Source organism: Chrysemys picta, chromosome 8, assembly GCF_011386835.1.
Source record: "Chrysemys picta bellii isolate R12L10 chromosome 8, ASM1138683v2, whole genome shotgun sequence".
Taxonomy (NCBI): Eukaryota; Metazoa; Chordata; order Testudines; family Emydidae; genus Chrysemys; species Chrysemys picta.
The window spans coordinates 68818721-68838302 of record NC_088798.1 but is presented as its reverse complement, the minus strand read 5'-3'; the positions used below and the strand labels follow the sequence as shown (position 1 = coordinate 68838302).

At 54.0% G+C, this 19582-nt stretch overlaps 1 protein-coding gene across 4 annotated transcripts in view; it reads right to left on the bottom strand.

The window, feature by feature from the left end:
* Window positions 1–19582, bottom strand: part of OLFML2B (olfactomedin like 2B) — a 103241-nt gene that overhangs the window by 26255 nt on the left and 57404 nt on the right. For all 4 annotated transcript variants that reach the window (XM_065555750.1, XM_065555749.1, XM_008175106.4 and 1 more), the window contains one exon: window positions 12173–12349. In XM_065555750.1, the coding sequence (XP_065411822.1) occupies window positions 12173–12349 (177 nt within the window). The remainder of the gene's footprint in view (window positions 1–12172; window positions 12350–19582) is intronic.

Below are 19582 nucleotides of genomic sequence, written 5' to 3'. Positions count from 1 at the left end.
GCCTTCCTCAACAGGGAGACATGGCTGCTCATTGGTGGAGTCCCCCAGCAATTCAGCTTCCTGGAGCAGCTCAGTTTGGTCCATTCCTTGGAGCTAGAGCTCAGAACCTCTACTTGGCCTTGTGGGGCTGCTCCCTCTCCCATGGAGACCCCATCTCTGCCAGCAGCACCATAACAGAAAGGGGGAGATTCAGAGCCACACTGTTGGCTCCGGGCACATAGTGCACAGCATGGATCAGGCTGGGAATGCTAAATCAAAGGGGCCATGACAGCAACTAGGGATTGCACAGGGAAGCCCCAGTCATGCCCCTTTCCTCCCACGCCCTCTACGACCACTACAGAGTGGGGATGGGGTAGGAACTGCTGTACCAATTCTGCACTGCCCCCTATGCTGGGCAGACCAGGGGAGACTTGGTGCCCCCATCTCTTCCCTTTGAACTGAGCAAAATCAAACTGTAGTTTCTCTTAGAAACCCTAACAGCTGAAGCTGCGCTCTGTGCCCACTCAGCTGGGCAGCAGGGCTCTGCACAGCATGGGAGGTGGCAGTAGAGCCTGGCATTAGCTGGCAGGGGAGGATAGTTTCTCTGGATTGCGCAGTGCCACGCTGTCCACACACCGGGCCCCCAAGCCCGATAATCACAGGCTCTGCTTCACTGCAGCACAGACATTCCCAGAGAATTCCACCCGCCTCAAATTGCTGCTCCATGCTGCAAAGTGACATCATGATTTCCAGACACCAACCCTGCCATCCATCTCTGACCTCAAACCAGCACCCCTTGGGAGGGGCACGGAACGGGCTGGTCCTGCTCCCGCCTACACTCTGGGTTTGCTGGATTGTGCTGACTTCGGGAGGATGGAGTCTGAGGAGCGGAAATCAAGTTTACTGAGCAAGGAGAAAAAGCATTTCAAACTAATTTGTCTCATCGGAGTGGCCACTTGCCCAAGGGAAATGTCCTCATGAAGCCACTACTAGTTCATTGACCCCCACCCTGCTGTTGTAGCACCCCCCACAGACCCCGACTCCATTCTTAGTGGGAACAGGATGGAGCAGAAATTCTCTGACAAAGGTCAAACGCTGGAAGTGACCACTCTGTGGGATGTCAGCAGCCACACCAGGACAGGCTGGATGGGCCCATGGGAAACAGGGAGTGGGGCAGGGAAGCAGGCGCCAGAGGGGTTATGTAGGGAGCACTAAGGGGGCAGGAAGAAGGCGCTGGAGGGGATGTGTGGGGAACAGGCAGTGGGCAGGAAGAAGACATGGAGGGGCTGTGTGGGGCGGGGGGAGGGGCGGGAAGCAGGCACTGGAGGGGTTGTGTAGCAGTAAGGGGTTGGAAAGTAGTTGCTGGAAGAGTTGTGTGGGGAGCTGGGAAGGGGTGGGAAGAAGGCACTGGAGGGATTGTGTGGGGAGGGGGAAGGGGTAGGAAGCAGGCGCTGGAGGAGTTATGTGGGGAGAGGGGAGGGGGCAGGAAGGAGGCACTGGAGGGGTTGTGTGGGGATCAGTGAGAGGACAGGAAGGAGGTGCTGTGTGGGGAGCAGGGAGGGGCAGGAAGTGGGCGCTGAAGGGGTTGTGTGGAGAGCAGGGAGGGACAGGAAGTGGGTGCTGAAGGGGTTGTGTGGAGAGCAGGGAGGGACAGGAAGCAGGCACTCAAGGAGTTGTGTGGGGAGCAGTAACAGACAGGAAGCAGGTGTTTGAGGGATTGTGTGGGGATCAGTGAGAGGACAGGCAGGAAGGGCTGTGTGGGGGGCAGGAAGCAGGCGCTCAAGGGATTGTGTGGGGAGCAGGGAGGGGCAGGATGCAGGCACTCGAGGGGTTGTGTGGGGAACCGGGAAGGGGCAGAAAGCAGGCACTGGAGGGGTTGTGTGGAGAGCAGGGAGAGGGCCGGAAGGAGGCGCTGGAGGGGTTGCGTGGGGAGGGGTGGGAAGCTGGCGCTGGAGGGATTGTGTGGGAATCAGTGAGGGGACAGGAAGGAGGGGCTGGAAGGGCTGTGTGGGGAGCAGGGAGGGCCAGGAAGCGGGCGCTGAAGGGGTTGTGTGGAGAGCAGGGAGGGACAGGAAGCAGGCACTCAAGGGGTTACGTGGGAAGCAGTAACGGGCAGGAAGCGGGTGTTCGAGGGGTTGTGTGGAGATCAGTGAGGGGACAGGATGCAAGCGCTGGAGGGGTTGTGTGAGGATCAGTGAGGGGACAGGATGCAAGTGCTGGAGGGGTTGTGTGGGGAGTGGGGAAGGGGTAGGAAGGAGGTGCTGGAGGGGTTGTGGGGAGGGGTGGGAAGCTGGCGCTGGAGGGGATGTGTGGGGAGGGGTGGGAAGCTGGCGCTGGAGGGGATGTGTGGGGAACAGGGAGGGGCAGGAATAGGGTGACCAGATGAGAGGAAGAAAATATTGGGACACGTGGTGGGGGTCACCAGCGGAGAAAAAAAAAACAGAGTGCGAAATATCGGGACACGGGACAAGCGCCTAAATATCGGGACAGTCCCGATTTTATTGGGATGTCTGGTCACTCTAGGCAGGAGGGAGGCGCTGGAGGAGTTGTGTGGGGAACCGCGAGGGGGCAGGAAGGAGGTGCTGGAGGGGTTGTGTGGGGAGTGGGGAGGGGCAGGAAGGAGACATTGGAGGCACTCTGTGGGGAGCAACTAGGGCAGGGGTCAGCAACCTTTCAGAAGTGGTGTGCCGAGTCTTCATTTATTCACCCTAATTTAAAGTTTCACATGCCAGTAATACATTTTAATGTTTTTAGAAGGTCTCTTTCTTTAAGTCTATAATATATAACTAAATTATTGTTGTATGTAAAGTAAATAAGGTTTTTAAAATATTTAAGAAGCTTCATTTAAAATTAAATTAAAATGCAGAGCCCCCCGGACCGGTGGCCAGGACCCGGGCAATGTAAGTGCCACTGAAAATCAGCTTGCGTGCCACCTTTGGCACGTGTGCAATAGGTTGCCTACCCCTGAGCTAGGGGGTGGGAAGCAAGCGCTAGAGGGGTTGTGGGGGGAGCAGTAATGGGCAGGAAGCAAGCACTCAAGGGGTTGTGTGCGGAGCAGGGAGGGGGCAGGCAGCAGGTGCTGGAGGGGTTATGTTGGTAGCATGGAAGGGTTCGGAAGCAGATACTGGAGGGGTTGTGTGGGGGGCAGCGAGGGGCAGGAAGCAGGTGCTGGAGGGGTTGTGTCAGGAGCTGGGAGGGGGCAGGAAGCAGGCGCTGGAGAGGTGTGGGAAGCAGCGAGGGGGCAGGAACCAGGCTGTGGAAGGGGTTTGGTGGGGAGCAGGGAGGGTGCAGGAAGCAGGCGCTGGAGCACAGTCGGCAAGGTATATGGGTCCGTGGTGCCCATGCTCCAGGAATATTCAGGGCGCAGGGGCCCAGCTCTACCAATGTTTGGGGCCAGGTCTCTCCTCTGACTCCGCCTGCCGTCCCCTCGCACCTCCCCCGGCCCCACCTGCTGCCCTCGCGCATCTCCCTCAGAGCGTATCCCGGTCCCACCTGCTGCCCCAGCCACCACCATAATCACCACCAGTGGCAGTGTAGCGGGGCTAAGGCTGCTTCCTGCCTGCCTTCGCTCCGCGACACTCCGGGAAGCAGCCGGCATGTCCCTGCGGCCCTGGAGGCAATACTGGATTTATAATGGCGACACTGGTACCATGGCGCCGGGCCCACGGTTGAAAGGGGCCCTGGCGTGCTCTTCTCTGACCCCCCCACTCTCTCCTGTGGGGTCAGAGCTTGACGCTGTGGGCTGCTGCGGCTCCGTAGCAGTCTCTGCCTGCAGCCTGGCTCCTGCCCCGCCCCTTTCTCCAGCATGCTACGTTCCTCTCCCCCCCCCCCCCGATCAGCTGGATCAGCCTTGCCAGCAGGAGGGGGGAAGGGGGAGGAGGGAGCCGCTGCACGCCGCTCCGGGGAGGAGGAGGCGAAGAAGAGGCGGAGTGAGGCCTCTCCCCCGCCCCTTTCCCCAGCGTGCTACGTTCCCCGCCCCCCTGCCCCCGGCCGGTCAGCTGGATCAGCCTTGCCGGCAGGAGGGAAAACAAGGGAGGAGCGAGCCGCAGCACGCCACTCCAGAGAGGAGGAGGAGGAGAAGAGGCGGGGGTGAGGCATTGGGGAAGGGGCTGGAATTGGGGCATACCCCTCCCGCCCCCTGTGTGAGCACCCCCATGACTCCAGCCCACCTCCCCAGCCCCCTGCCCTCCCTAACCCTTGCACCCCACCACCCCCTGCTCCCCCTCACATACCCCGAGCCCCCTGCCCTGACTCCTGGACCCCCCTACACACACCCAGACCCCTGCACCTCCTCACACACCCTGAGCCCCCTGCCCTGACCCTGCACTCCCCTCACACCTCAGCACCCCCTTACACTCCCCCAACCCCCTTCTCTGACCCCTACACCCACACCTCCCCAGTCCCCTGCCCTGACTCCTGCATCCCCCTCACACTTCCCTAGCCCCCTGCACCTCCTCTCACCCCCTCACACCTCCCCAGCCCTGACCCCGGCACCCCCCACACCTCCCCAGTCCCCTGCCCTGACTCCTGCATCCCCCTCACACACACCCAGACCCCTGCCCTGACTCCTGCACCCCCCACATCCCCACCCCCATCCTGAGAACCAAACAGGAGCTGCCCCAGGTAAGTGCTCCACACCCCGACCTCCTGCCCCAACCCTGAGCTCCCTCCCTCACCCTAGCTCCTGGCCAGACCCCGCACCCGAACCTTTTTTTACAATATTTGGAAAGATCATTAAGTGGTCCGTCAAGCCCCTCCGTGGTTTTCAAGTGGTCTGTGGAAAAATAAATTAGACTACAAGAACAATCAAGGTACCTAACTTTATTTTCATTTACTTGCTATTACTTATGGGAGGAGGATGAAGAAAAAAAGAATGAAAAAGGAAGGCAACGGGGGATAAGAGAGGACGTTCTTTTTCTTGACTGGGTCCCAAGGAGGAGCTCCAAAAATGAAGCTGAGCACAGGGCTGGGGGGCCCCACTAACTCTAAATCCACCACTAGCTGTCACGTCATCTGGGCTGAGGATACTGTCAGGGCCGGTGTAACCACTAGGCAAACTAGACAACCGCCTAGGGCGCCAAGATTTGGGGGTGCCAAAAAGGGGTGCCCCCAAATTTTTTTTTTTACAGTACAGTGGAGTCACATCTTACATGGGGGTCAGATTCTAAAGTCACTGCGTAAGAGGAAAATCACGTATAGTGAAAATTACCATAAAGTACAGTATACACTAGAGGGGTCCTCAACCTACGCAAGTTGATCGGCACGCAAGCCGATTTTTTTTTTTAGTGGCAGGCTGCGGGTCCCGGCTGCCGCTGAGCCTGCTGCCGACCTGGGGTTCTGTTCACTCAGCTGGCAGCGAGCTGAGCAGGGCCAGCAGTGGGCCGGCTCCTGCCAGCTGGGTTCCCAGCCGCCAGCCCCACTCAGCCTGCTGGGGTCCCAGCCAGCTCCGCTCAGCCTCCTGCCGGCCTGGGTGAATGGTCTGGGGTTCCGTTCACCCAGGGTTCCGTCCGCCAGCCTGAGGTTCCGTTCACCCAGGCCAGCAGGAGGCTGCGCGGAGCCGGTGGCTGGGACCCCAGCTGGCAGCAGGCTGAGGTCCCAGCCGCCGGCCACACTCAGCCCGCTGCCCGTCTGGGGTTCTGACTGCCAGCCCCTTGCCAGTCGGGGTCCCGGCCACCGGCCCTGCTCAGCCTACTGCTGGCCTGGGGTTCCGTTCACCCAGGCCGGCAGGAGGCTGAATGGATCCGGCGGCCGGGACCCCGGCTGGCAGCAGGCTGAGCAGGCTGAGCGGGGCCGGCGGCTGAGACCCCGGCTTGCAGGAGCCAGCGGATAGAACCCCAGACTGGCAGCGGGCTGAGCTGCTCAGCCCGCTGCCGGTCTGGGGTCCCGGCCGCCGGCCCTGCTCAGCCCACTGACAATCTGGGGTTCCGGCTGCCGGCCCCTTGCCAGTCAGGGTCTTGGCCACCGGCCCTGCTCAGCTTCCTGCCAGCCTGGGTGAACGGCAGGAGGCTGAGCGGAGTCGCTGGCTGGGACCCCGGCTGGCAGCTGGGTGAACGGAACCCCAGGCCAGCAGCAGGCTCAGTGGTGGCCGGGACCTGCAGCCTGCCATTAAAAAAAAAAATCAGCTCGCGTGCCACCTTTGGCACGCGTGCCGTAGATTGAGGACCCCTGTTCTAGTGTAGACAGTGTATACTATATATACTGTAGTTTATGGTAATTTTCACTATACGCGATTTTCCTCTTACGTGCTGACCTTAGAACCTAACCCCCGTGTAAGATGTGACTCCACTGTATTCATTTTTGAAAATTTATAATAAGCGATGCTCCGGAGAGGAGTGCGGGGGGGCACAAGGTGGAAGTTTCGCCTAGGGTGCAAAATATCCTTGCACCGGCCCTGGATACTGTGTCAGCTGATCCCCATAGTCTCCAGCCTACCTGGGCAGTACAGCAGACATGGCCCTGCCCACTAGCTCCTCTCCACTCCCTAGCCCACCCACCACTTGTCCCCGCCCCCCCCCCTTAAGGCTTAGCCCTCTTACTTTTAAAAATGATTGCTTGCCCCTTCCCCCCCTCAGGCTTTTCTGGCAGACCTGTTGCCAGGTATCCAGTTTTAGACTGGAAACCCCAGTAGAAAACGGGACCTGAGCGTCCGGTTAGCAGTGCTGACTGGAAACTAAATGTCCGGTTATAGGAGTAACCACATTAGCCTCCGCTCCTCCCACTCTCAACACCTGCCCCAGAGGGCTGGAAGAGAACCTGTCCTGCTGCTGTGGGAGAAGGGGCAGCTCAGTGCAGAGAGAGACAAAGAGCATGGGCTAGAACCAGGTAGGTACCCGCTCCATGTGGGCAGGGGTGTGGGGGGGATCCTGCTTACCCCCTCCCCAGCCCTGCTGCGCTTGCAGTTTACCCCTGACCCCTCCCCTTGCTCCTGCCCCACTGTCCTTTTACCCCCGGCCCCTTTTACAATTATTCCCCAGGGGGACCCACAAATATGTTTGACGCCGGACCCACAAAAAGTTAATCCGGCCCTGCCTGGAGGGGATGTATCTCCACGCACTGCCCCCGCCCCGAGCACCGACTCCACAGCTCCCATTGGCCAGGAACTGCAGCCAATGGGAGCTGCGGGGGCGTGCCTGCGAGCAGCAGCACACAGAGACCCTCCAGGCCTCTCGCCTAGGTGCCGTTGCCAGAGGGATGCGTGGGTCGCTTTCAGGAGCTGCCCAATATTAAGTGCCTCACCCTCTCCCGCACCCCAACCCCAGGAAAGAGCAAGCTCCCCGCACCCAAACTCCCTCCCAGAGCCTGTACCCTCTATCCCCTCGCACACCCAAACTCCCTCCAAAAGCCTGCATCCTCCACCCCCTCGCACATCCAAACTCCCTCCCAGAGCTGGAACCCCTCACCGCCTCCCATACCCCAACCCCCTGCTCCAGCACAGAGCCCGCACCCCAAACCACCTCCCTCACCCAAACTCCCTCCCAGAGCCTGCACCCTACACTCACTCCTGCACCCCAATCCTCTTCCCCAGCCCAGAGCCCGCACCCAGTACCCAAACTCCCTCCAAAAGTCTTAGGCAACTGTGATCATTGTTGCAACCAAGGTCTGTAGTGACACCAAATCTTGTATAAAGGGGGTCAAATAAGGTGTCTAAGGTTATGGTTTGCTGGTTATGATTATGCTATCTGAATGCATGTATCATTTTTGTATATAAAGTTATAAGCATTGGCTCTATACTGTCTGTATTTCAAACTTATGCTGTGCTTCTGGGTGACACCCCAGACAATTTGGTGTCAGCAATGCCTAGCCTGCTTGATGGCCCATTAAGGACCATCAGCTATACAACTGACCCTGTGAGAGAAGGCAAATACACCTTGTGACTCAGCAAGGCATGCAGGGACATGCCTATGGCCAGAACTCTGAGGTTTTTTTCATGTCATGTGCTGGATAGCTTGTCTTTGGAACAAAGAAAGAAAAGCCACATGGCAAGAGACTATAAAAGGCTGCTGCAGCTCCTCCATCTGGTCTTCAATCCTGCTTCTTGCCTCTGGAGGGACTTTGCTACAAGCTGAAGCTCTGAACAAAGGACTGAATGACCCATCCCAACTGTGGATGTACTCCAGAGACTTGATTTGAGCCTGCAGTTTATTCCATCACTGTTACAAGCCTGAACCAAGACCTTTGCCATTACTGTATGTAATTGATTCCATTTAACCAATTCTAGCTCTCATCTATATCTTTTTCCTTTTATGAATAACCCTTTAGTTTTTAGATTCTAAAGGACTGGCAACAGCATGATTTGTGAGTAAGATCTGATTTGTATATTGACCTGGGTCTGGGGCTTGGTCCTTTGGGTTCGGGAGAACCTTTTTCCTTTTACTGGGGTACTTTTTCATAACCATTCATCCCCATAATGAATGTCACTGGTGGTGATACTGGGAAACTGCAGTGTCTAAGGGAATTGCTTGTGTGACTTGTGGTTAGCCAGTGGGGTAGAACCGAAGTCTTCTCTGTTTGGCTGGTTTGGTTTGCCTTGGTGTGCAAAGGAACCCCAGCCTTGGGCTGTAACTGCCCTGCTCTGAGCAATTTGTCCTGAATTGACACTCTCAGAAGTGTCCCACCAAAGGCAGCATTGTTACAGGCACCACCAAAAATTATACAGTACAGAGAGGGGCAGGAATCAGGCACTGGAGGGGTTGTGTGGGGAGCAGCGAGGGGCAGGAAGTAGGCGCTGGAGGGGTTGCGTGGGGAGGGGCAGGAAGCAGGCACTGGAGGGGTTGTGTGGGGAGGGGCAGGAAGCAGGCACTGGAGGGGTTGTGTGGGGAGCAGAGAAGGGCAGGAAGTAGGCGCTGGAGGGGTTGTGTGGGGAACAGGGAGGGGCAGGAAGGAGGTGCTGGAGGGGTTGTGTGGGGAGGGGCAGGAAGCAGGCACTGGAGGGGTTGTGTGGGGAGCAGAGAAGGGCAGAAAGTAGGCACTGGAGGGGTTGTGCAGGGAGCCGGGTGGGGGTGGGAAGCCGGCACTGGAGGGGTTGTGCAGGGAGCCGCGTGGGGGTGGGAAGCCGGCGCTGGAGGGGTTGTGCGGGGAGCCGGGTCAGGGTGGGAGACCAATGCTGGAGATTCTCTGTGGGGCTGCAGTGTGAGCTGAGAGCAAGGCAGGGATGGGAGCAGCTGCGTGCAGAGCAGAGACAGAGCCGAGAGGGCCTGCAGCCAGAGAGCTGAGTGAGAGGGGCTTGCAGGGGACTCTCCATAACACAGAGCCAGCAGCTGGCCTTGGAACCCCAGGATCCAGAAGGAAGCTAAAGCTCTAGGGGTCAGCCTAGCAAGGGGGCAGTCTCCTTTGCCTGGGGCTGAATCAATGGTATGTAGCCAGGGATGACTGCAGGCCTTTTGGGACAATTGGTCTATAACTTTTGCCTGCTTAGGAATTTACTATGGAAAGTAGGTCAAGTTATTTTCAATAAAGAATGTTCTAAATAGTGTGATTCAGCATGGCCAGAGGACAGTAGGAGAGTGATAGAAAGGAGAGATATGTAAGCCCCAGGATGATAAGAGCCTTATTCCCTGTAGAGGGAAGAGAGGCTGCTACAGTTTAATTAAAGCATCTGAAGCCAATTAAGGCAAATAGAGCACCTGAAGCCAGTCACCTGATAAAAAAAAAACCTGCTTCAATCAGACAGTTGGAGAAGTTGAAGCAGAGTGGTTTGGTGCTGGAGCAGAGAGCAGTTTGAAGGGAAGCAGAGGAGAGCTTGGAAAAGTGCTGTGGCAGGCCAGAAGACCAAGACCTTAGGTAAAGGGAAACCCGGCTTGTACAGAGCAGAGGGACTACACAGACACAAAGGATTGGGAGAAACCTTGCCCAAGCAGAGAGAGGGCAGGAAGCCCCACAAGCTGAAGGGCTGGAGAGGGAAGTAGCCCAGGGGAAGGAGTTGCTAGTTCAAGTGGTTAGCCATTATCCCTAGGGCCCCTGGGCTAGGACCTGGAGTAGAGGGTGGGTCCGGGTCCCTCCCTCTCCACTCCCCTTCTCTGGGATACCAGTGGGACAGTTAATACCCCAGATCAGGGGTGAGAAATGGTGCCCTGAACACCCCCACAAGCAGAGAAAGCATGGGACCCATCATAGTAGTGCCGACAACTTGCCACAACAGGTGCAAGAGAACCAGACAGAGAGACTGCATTAGTCTGATGCAAAAGCCATGTTGATATAAGCCAAGGACAGAAAAAGTTATGCTTGTTAAAAACACCAAAATTGGTGTGTCTGATATTAGGCCTAATTGGTGGACAAAATAACGAGGGGATGGGCTGTTCCACCCGCCACTCCCTTCGGGGCAAAAACCAGAGAGAGGTTACTGGAGCGAGCTTCACCATTGTGGCAGCCACCCCCACCATCTCCTGGGCCTGGCCCTTCTTTGTGCTAATCCTGAGAGGTGTCCTGACTCGACCAGGCCAGAGAGGGACCCAGATGACATCACCACCTCCACCAGCTGTGGCTGAATCCCAGCTGCCACCTGGATTAAGTGGGATCAGACTGTAATAGCAGTGCCAGCCACTCTCAGCTAACTGCTTCTCTCTTCCCCAAAAGGACAGTTCCTACTATCTTGGATCCCATCTAAGAGACACTCCAACAAGGAGTTTTTCCTTCTAAAGCTCTCTCCAGCTAAAGGGAAAGGGACAAGGCCAATTGTTACAATGAAAGCCTGACTTAATACTCTACATTGCAAATGCTTTGCCTGGTTCTACTTCTGTCCTTTCTCTGTAAGAAGAGGTTTAAAGGCTGTGCAGTGGAGTGTTTGCCATGGCACTGAGCAGGCTGAGGGCTCTGTATCCCAACCCAGACTTGGTTTAACACTGGAGAGGGACTGATGTGCAGTAACACCTTTGGCCCATATATTCCATCTCAATTATACACCAGGCCTAGTAGTCTAATGGTTGCTCTGGCTGGAGCAGCCGCTAGCACCAACTGTGCAGGAAGTGCTGTTGTAACTAGAGGGGCCCCGACGAGAAATGCCATGGGCTGATCCTGGGGGAGGCATCTGCAAGTTCCCTGATTGCCTATCCTAAAGGATGAGACTGGAGAGGGCACCCCAGGCACAAGAGGGCCTGAACCCTCAGCTGGGTGTCCCCAGGGCCAAGCCACAAATTCTACTGTTTTATCTTGAATTGTAACAGCTGAAGCCATGGCACCCAAGGTGTTTTCAACCCTTCCCTTTCCTGCCAGCCCTAGTAAAATACCCACTCCCCTCAGTCATGGCTCTGGGTGTTTACTGGGCCTAGCAGCTGAAGCACCTTCAGCGCATGCCTCCGAGTCATGGTGCCCATGGCACTGCCAAGTGCCTTACGGGTCTGATCCCACAGCTCTGAGCAGCTGTGCCAGTTACAGTCCTGACAAGGGTGAGTGGGAGAACAGCTCTGCAGGGAAGAGAAGGGAGGGATGGAGCCAGCCCCTGCCAGCCTGTCCATGCTAACCCATTTCAGACCGGCAGGAACCAGCTGGAGGCTGTTTGGTGCTCATGATAAAATCAGATATGTATGCCAATGAGGCCTCATCAGCTCCTCTCCAGTGGACCCAGTCTGAGCAGAGGTCGAGCATGCAATGAGTCATGGAAGTGGAACCCTGCTGTCCTCAGGTCAGAGCTCAGGCTCACATGCAGGGGAAGCCTGCAGTGCTACCTGTCTTGCTCTATGACAGTAAGTCTCCAGAGCCACCAAGCCTGCTCCTCTCCCTAGGGCCTAAAGCCACAGTGCAATGTGTAGCTGCTGGTGACTCCTTCCCTGCCTGTAAGGGGGACACTGCATGGCCGAGTGGGGACTGACCCACACGGAGAGGCCTGAGCTTGAGATGCAAAGGTCAAGGAACCCGAGCCTGGACAAGATGTGCCCCAGCCAAGGCCATGCCTGGTGTGTGGAGGCAGAAGAGGGGGGCTCTGTGGGGAAGCAGCTGTTCTGCCCTGCCACCTACAGGCACCAGAATAACGAGGGGATGCAACTCCCATCACATATTGCCATGTGAGGAGGCCTAAGTCCACCAACTTGCAACCCTGATGTTCAGAGTTAACCCTGCAGCTCTAGTACATTTCTCCCTCAACACCTTTCGCCAGTCCTACTGCTGAGCATTGCCTGCACCAGTGACACTGAGTGCTCTTGAACTGGAACGGGGCTCCTGGGACTTCCATGTGTAGCCAGGAGAAGGCAGCTGGCCTTACCTCAGTGTGGGTGTACACAGCTGCAGCATCCCTCTGCAGGGAGCTCCGGATGTCAGGGAGGCTGTTGGAGATACTGCTGGAACAGTTTTCCTTGTCCCTTGTGTTTGGCTCACTCCAAATTGCATCCACGTTCCCTGTTGCATCCATGTTCTTTCTGGTGAGGTTTCTGGATACTTCCTAGGAAATTGAGAGAGAGAAAGAGAGAGCTGTGATTTTACTGCCACCGGCACTTTCCAAATTCAGGCCCTTGGTCACAACGTGCTTGGAGCTTGCATTATTGCTAGCCTGAATGGCACACCTTGACAGTTAGAAATGCCTTCACTAGACAGAGATCTGCTGCCTAATTATTCTTCAGGACCCCTTTCTGGGGCGAGAAGAGGGGACTTCCTATTGTTGTTCTTAACTAGCGGCCACATAGAGAGAACAAGAAGCCCTAGACAAAACAAGCCACTTTCATCTCTAGTCTCTCTGAGAGACCACTCCCTTGGGCAGCGGGTACCATAGGCTGGGGAGGCTATGCCTCCCCAAACAGCCAGGCGTGGTCCCACCCATTCTCCGCCCCCAGGGCTCCTGCTTTCGCTCTGCGGCCTGGCTCCAGGGGCTGGTAGGGCCACCCTGCCTAGGTTCCCTCCCAGTGCTCCAGGACTGGGGGTGCTAGCCTGGGGCAAGGTCCAGTGACCACAGTGGGAGGAGCGGGCAGAAGGGGCGGGGCTAGGGGCTAGCCTCCCCCAGCCAGTGGTTCACGCACCACCCATGACCACTCCCCTTTCTGGAACTTTTAATACAGCACAGACACATCTAGTGCTAAAGCATATCATTATAGGCAGGCCTCTGACCCATCCTGCAGCACCACTGGACCGGGTGATGCTCTACAGAGAGAGACTGAGACTTGCCCTCAAAGTGCCCTTTGACTTAGTGCAGTGGTTTTCAACCTTTTTTCATTTCCGGACCCCTAAGAAATTTTGAATGGAGGTGCTTTGGAAATCTTAGACATAGTCTGTGGACCTGCAGGGGTCCATGGACCTCAGGTGGAAAACCATTGTTTTAGGGGAAAAAGCCCTGGGCTGGGAGCCAGGAGGCCATAAGTTCTAAAGTCTGTTCTTCCAGTGTGCACATCGCCACCCACTTCAAGCCCTTACTACCAAGCATGGCCATAGACCAGGGGTAGGCAACCTTTCAGAAGTGGTGTGCCTAGTCTTCATTTATTCACTTTAATTTAAGGTTTCGCGTGCCGGTAGTACATTTTAACGTTTTTTAGAAGGTCTCACTCTATAAGTCTATATTATATAACTAAACTATTATATGTAAAGTAAACAAGGTTTTCAAAATGTTTAAGAAGCTTAATTTAAAATTACATTAAAATGCTGATCTTACACCGCCAGCCTGCTCAGCCCACTGCCAGCCTGGGGTTGTTCACCTAGGCCAGCAGCGGGCTGAGCGGGGCCTGCGGCCGGGACGCCGGCTGGCCAGGGGCTGGCAGCTGGGCCCCCAGACCTGGGGGGGAGGTTCAGGGGTCAGGGCAGAGGGCTGGGTGTGTGTGTGGGGGGGTGCAGGGCAGAAGGCTGGGTGTGGGGGGGGGGAGTTCCGAGGTCAGGGCAGGGGGCTGGGGTGCTTGGCTCATGGCGATGCTCCCAGCCCCCTGCCCTGAGCGGCTTATGGCAGGGGGCTGGAAGGGATATGCCCTGTTCCACCCGCTTCCCCATGGTCCCATCCCTACCTCTTCTCTGCCTCCTCTATGGAGGGCAGGGGGGCTGAGTGGGGCTGGGGGCCGGGACCACGGCAGGCAGCAGCATGCCACTCAAAATCGGCTTGTGTGCCGTAGGTTGCCAACCCCTGCCATAGACTCCAGTTCAGTGGCAAGTATTATTTCCCCTACTGACTGAGCACAAGGTCGCTGCAGGGAGCAGAATCCCATTCTCTAATATGGCAGACCAAGTCTCATTCGCTTAGGTACAATGTCTTGCAGAATGAACATGCCAGATCTAAGATGGCTATCCTGACTGTAACCACAGCTCTAACCACTGGACAACACTCCCCCTCCCCAAGTCAGAACACAACCCAGAACTCCTGATTTCTAACATCCCACTGCTATCTAGCAGACAGCTGTGTCACGATTGTGTCACGTCCTCCGCTAGTGGCTAGGCCACACACAGGATAACACACTCCTTTGGCTCAAATGGCACAGGTCTGTGTTGAGGAGCTGAAGGTCCCTGGCCTGAGCCCTGTTGCCCCATGGTGGGGTCCCTGTGGTTACATGTGATAGAAGTTCTGGTTTCTGGATTCAATGCCACTTTCATCTCCCTGCATTGTACAGTCTATGGGTAAAATCCTGCATTCATACCGTAAGTCCCTACTCAGGCAAAACGCTCACTGAAATCAATGCAGGTTCTGTAAACCCTGCCTGGCATTTTGCCCTGTGCACACTGACAACAGTGGCTTCCTGCTGACACTTTGCACACACTGATGTGCATGTGTACAACCAATGTTTCCTTAGGTTAACTTTGGAGTTTGACACAGCACTGCCTCTCAGGTCCGGTGCCAGGCAGACATGGAGCTCCCAGCTCTGACGATGCTGGATACACAGCAGTCCTTCCACTGCTCTGAAGCCCCTTATGAGTACTGCTATTTTTGATCTCTGTGTGAGTTCCTTCAAATTGCCAAGTTTGTTGACTAAAACTCCAAGATTGTACTAGATTGCCTTGATGCTATGACTGTCATGCACCTGCTCTGCCTCTTCCATGCCTCTGTCACCATACGTGCTCCCATGCTCAGAAGGACCTGGGGCACAGATCCTGCCAAAGAACTGAACTGCTTCATTATCTAATTGCATTTTATCAGCTATGAAACTGGCAGAAAACAGGACACATCATCCTCCACTGCCCAGAACACAGACTGGTGGATCTTGGGCCCTAGTTCCTGGATCACTGGTAACTCGCTCCCAGGGCGGGTCATTCAGCAGGAATTTTTGATGTGCACAGAACACAGACAGGATTGGTTCCCATATGGCTACAGAACTGCAGTAAAGTGGAACAATTTTCAGCTTGTGTGATTGAAGGATATCTGGATGCATGTTATAATACGCTCCTCCATAAATGAGGAAAAGTTGAGGTGCCTTTATTATTCTTTTGTTCCATTCTTTGTTTCTATGGGGAATTTGCCAATGCACTATCACTGTCTTCCTTTTAAACAAATAAAACTTAAAAAAATAAAAAGCAATAGCTGTTGAAAATAGCAATTCCAGTCCTAATAACCACTGGGAAGCATTTCTTGCTCAATTTATTCTACTTTTTCTACAGCAAGTTACAGTGGATCAGTATATTTGATTTGGGAGAAATGAAGTAACAGCTGCCCAAATTGAGCTTGAGCACTCCTGAATTTTGAGGGTGTTCAAATCTGGAAGGCAGGTGCTAGATTCCCTCTCTGAATATTAACTAAATCTGGAAAAGAAAAGTCAATTTCTGCTTCCATGGCTCAGAAATGGAAATCCTCCTACGTGCCTGGTACTGTATCTAAAGCTGTCCAGGTCCAGAGCCTCCCCTCCCTTACTTTTCATTTTAAATTCTAGTGGGATCCACGTACCTCCCTTGCTAGGCTTCAGAGAGAGGTGCACTGTCCATTTAGTCCACCCAATTTTTTCTTTGTGGGAGAGCCCAGGGCTGGGGCAGCAGGAGGTGCGGGTGGGGGCCAGAGCTGGGGCAGCAGGGGGTGTGGGCAGGGGAGAGTCCAGGGCTGGGGCAACACAGGGGTGTGGGGGGAGCCCAGGGCTGGGGTGGGGGGCGGCAAAAAAACCTAGAGCTGGCTCTGTCCCTACCATTCACAGCAAGCTGCAGGTTTCAGTTCCATACTCCTTCCCCCTCCCTTTCCTGTTACTAGCGGCCGAGGGAATGCTGGGGAATGCAGTTCTTTCCCTGCTCCAGGACTGGCTCTATAGGCAGGGAACTAACCAAGGAACTACAGCTCCCAGGGCCCCCTGTTGATTCTCAGCTCCCATGCTGGATTCTTGCGCCCCTGCAAATGTGCCGCCCCAAGCAACTGCTTGCTTTGCTGGTGCCTAGAGCCGTCCCTGGGCAGAAGGATCTATAATGACCACCCAGTCTCACCTCCCGCTGTGACAAAGTGGGAATTTTCTGTAATATGTTTAATGAATGATGTGTATGGTGTGACCTACTTGATACGCACGTGCGACTTGACTAGGGATTGCTAGTGGGTGCAAAAGGGTTACATGCTCCCTGGGCAGAGGAGGAGACATGAAGTGTGCATGTCTCAGATCTGTCAGGGATGGTATAAATGGGTCAAGAAAGGTTTGGCTGAAACAGACCAAAATCAATGGAGGATCCAGAAAGACAACGGGACTGTACAACTGGACTGTACAACTGACCCCTACCAATTGGAAACTGGCAGCTGAATCATGTGAACTCATGTGAACATTAGTAGGAGCACTGCCAGCAGATCGAGGGAAGTGATTATTCCCCTCTATTCAGCACTGGTGAGGCCACATCTGGAGTATTCTGTCCAGTTTTGGTCCCCCCACTACAGAAGGGATGTGGACAAATTGGAGAGAGTCCACCGGAGGGCAACGAAAATGATCATGACTTACAAGGAGAGGCCGAGGGAACTGGGCTTGTTTAGTCCTCACAAGAGAAGAGTGAGGGGGGGATTTGATAGCAGCTTTCAACTATCTGAAGAGGGATTCCAAAGAGGATGAAACTTGGCTGTTCTCAGTGGTGGAAGATGACAGAACAAGAAGCAATGGTCTCAAGTTGCAATGGGGGAGGTCTAGGTTGGATATTAGGAAACACTATTTCACTAGGAGGGTGGTGAAGCACTAGAATGAGTCACCTAGGCAGGTGGAAGAATCTCCATCCTTAAAGGTTTTTAAGGCCTGGCTTGACAAAGCCCTGGCTAGGATGATTTAGTTGGTGTTGGTCCTGCTTTGAGCAGGCGGTTGGACTAGATGACCTCCTGAGGTCTCTTCCAACCCTAATATTCTATGATTCTATGAACTCAGCATGAGTCTGCAGGAGGATGAGACTGGACCAAAGGGTGTCAGATATCTGGGATAAACATTGGCTTTTGGAGAGACTCAGCAGCTCTCACTTAGGACTGACAAAGAAACAGACGGAGAGGGACAGACATGGATTCCACAGCAGCCTAGCTGAGTAGAGCACTAGCTTGAGCAGGATGGACTGTGTCTTAACGGTTGCATCTCTCTGCTAACACGAGGACTTTCTGAGGTTATATCCAGTTGACTAATAAAAATGACTCTGTGTTTGAAAAGGCTTCCGGGTGTCACCGCAAATACTTGCTGAGGTGCATGGGTCCCTGAACAGTTTACACATCTCTGACCAGGAGTGTAGCTCAGTGGGACTCACTGGACAGCACTCCTGGTGTGAAACGAGTGCTTGAGCCCAGAGGCTCAGTCCTGCCATGGTTGAGGCTGCGTGGCCTGTGTCTAAGGAAGAGTTGGACCCCTTGTGGGGGTCTGGTACACTGAAGGGGTTCCTCCAGGGACTGTTAAGGTGAGGCATAGCACAGATCCTGTGGATCCATGACACCCACACATAACCCATGCCAGAGTATCTCATCCAATGATTCATGCACCGAGCCCAAAAGCTAGTGATTAAACTAGTCTGGGTCAGAGTTGTAGAAAGAGCCATCCAAACTTGATTTAAATCACCATCAAGTGATGAACAAGCCCCAGACTGGTAATCCATTGCCATGGTTAATTATCCCCCCTGTTAAAAGTTTACACCTTATTTCCTTTTTGAAATTGGCTGGCTTCAGTGTCCAGCCACTGGAATTTATTATGCCTTTGGCTGCTAGAATAAAAAGCCTTCTGATATCAGGTATCTCCTCTGTGTGTTGATACTTACTTGTTTATATAGTGAGTTTTTCAGCAGAATGTTGTGTGGTACTAAGTCAAATGCCCAATAGAAGCCAAACTATATTATGTCAGCAGAGTTTCCATTTTTAAACAAGACCTGTGATCTTGTCAAAGCATGATATCAAGTTTATTTGACAAGACCCATTTGATTGGTATTAATGGTAAAGAGCTAAAAGGTGGAAATGTAAAGACCTGTATCAGCTGTTCCATTATTTTGCCCAGGATAAATGTCATACTGGTTGGTATGAGTGACATTAACAGACTGGGGTGTGCGTGCCCTTGGAGAAGGCAATCAGCTGGAAAGTACTGCAATGACAGGGATCCATTTTGGATGGTGTGGGCAGCTGGCTTGTGGTGTGGCTTGTGGTGTGTGCACAATGGTATCATGCAGCTGTTAGGGGGACCTGGAGGGGGCAAGGGATGTACATTGGCATGGAGGGGCAGTGTACACCAGGGGATCAGCAGCACAGTAAGCAGACATGATAACAATTACAGAGGCAACTCTCTACAGGACCAGCCTTTGGTCAGTGACATACAGCAGGTACCAAGGTATACCTAACTCTCAGTACACGGAACAGTAATAACTATAAATACTTTTCAAATTGCTATATAAATGCTAACACTGCAGTGGCTTCTAGGGCTTCTGGGGCAGGAAGGTCCTTGGATGCCTTTTCAAAACTTATGAGCAAAGCTCTCAGTTCCTTATCTGGGGTTTTCCTTTAAAAGGATATTCCCCTCTGCAAGTATAGCTGTTCGAGGTCTTTTGTCTGAAACCCATCATATGACATATAAACTCTCAATATCAAGTTTAAACTTTTAACAGCACTGGGTTATGATTGATAAAGCCAACTGACCCATGGCATGTAAATCCCGCCACGACTACTCCAGTGTTAGGCTGTCTGCAGTGGCTCATGAACGTGGGTGCCAACGTCAGGGCAGACTGTCACAAACCAGGGCACAAACCCCAAAGTGGTTGTGTGTTCTATACTTATATTTCACCAACCGAGTATCAAGTGTGAACTCAAGTACTGTAATAGCCTTAACATGGAGTCACAGACAGGACCCTCTTCTTTGTTACTTGTCTGTCCAAAATGGAGCACTCATCCTTGACTGGAGTTCCTAACTGCTATCGAAATACAATTAATAAACCCAGATAATACCTTGCTGTTCTATAGTGCTTTTCATCCAGAAAGATCCTACAGCATTTTACAACCTATGGGCTCAATTCTGCCACCTTTGTTCACCTTGGGTACAACCTTATTACACACACAGGCCCAGATAAAGCAATGGGAAAGCCAGTAGACTAAGGTATTCAGGATGGGTAAGAGTGGCAGTGTCAAGGCTGCTTCCCCACTCTGAACTTTAGGGTACAAATGTGGGGGCCTGCATGAAACTTCTAAGCTTAACTGCCAGCTTAGATCTGGTCCGCTGCCACCACTCCCAAAGTGCTAATTCCCTTCCTGGGTAGCCTTGAGAGACTCTTCACCGATTCCCTGGTGAATACAGATCCAAACCCATTGGATCTT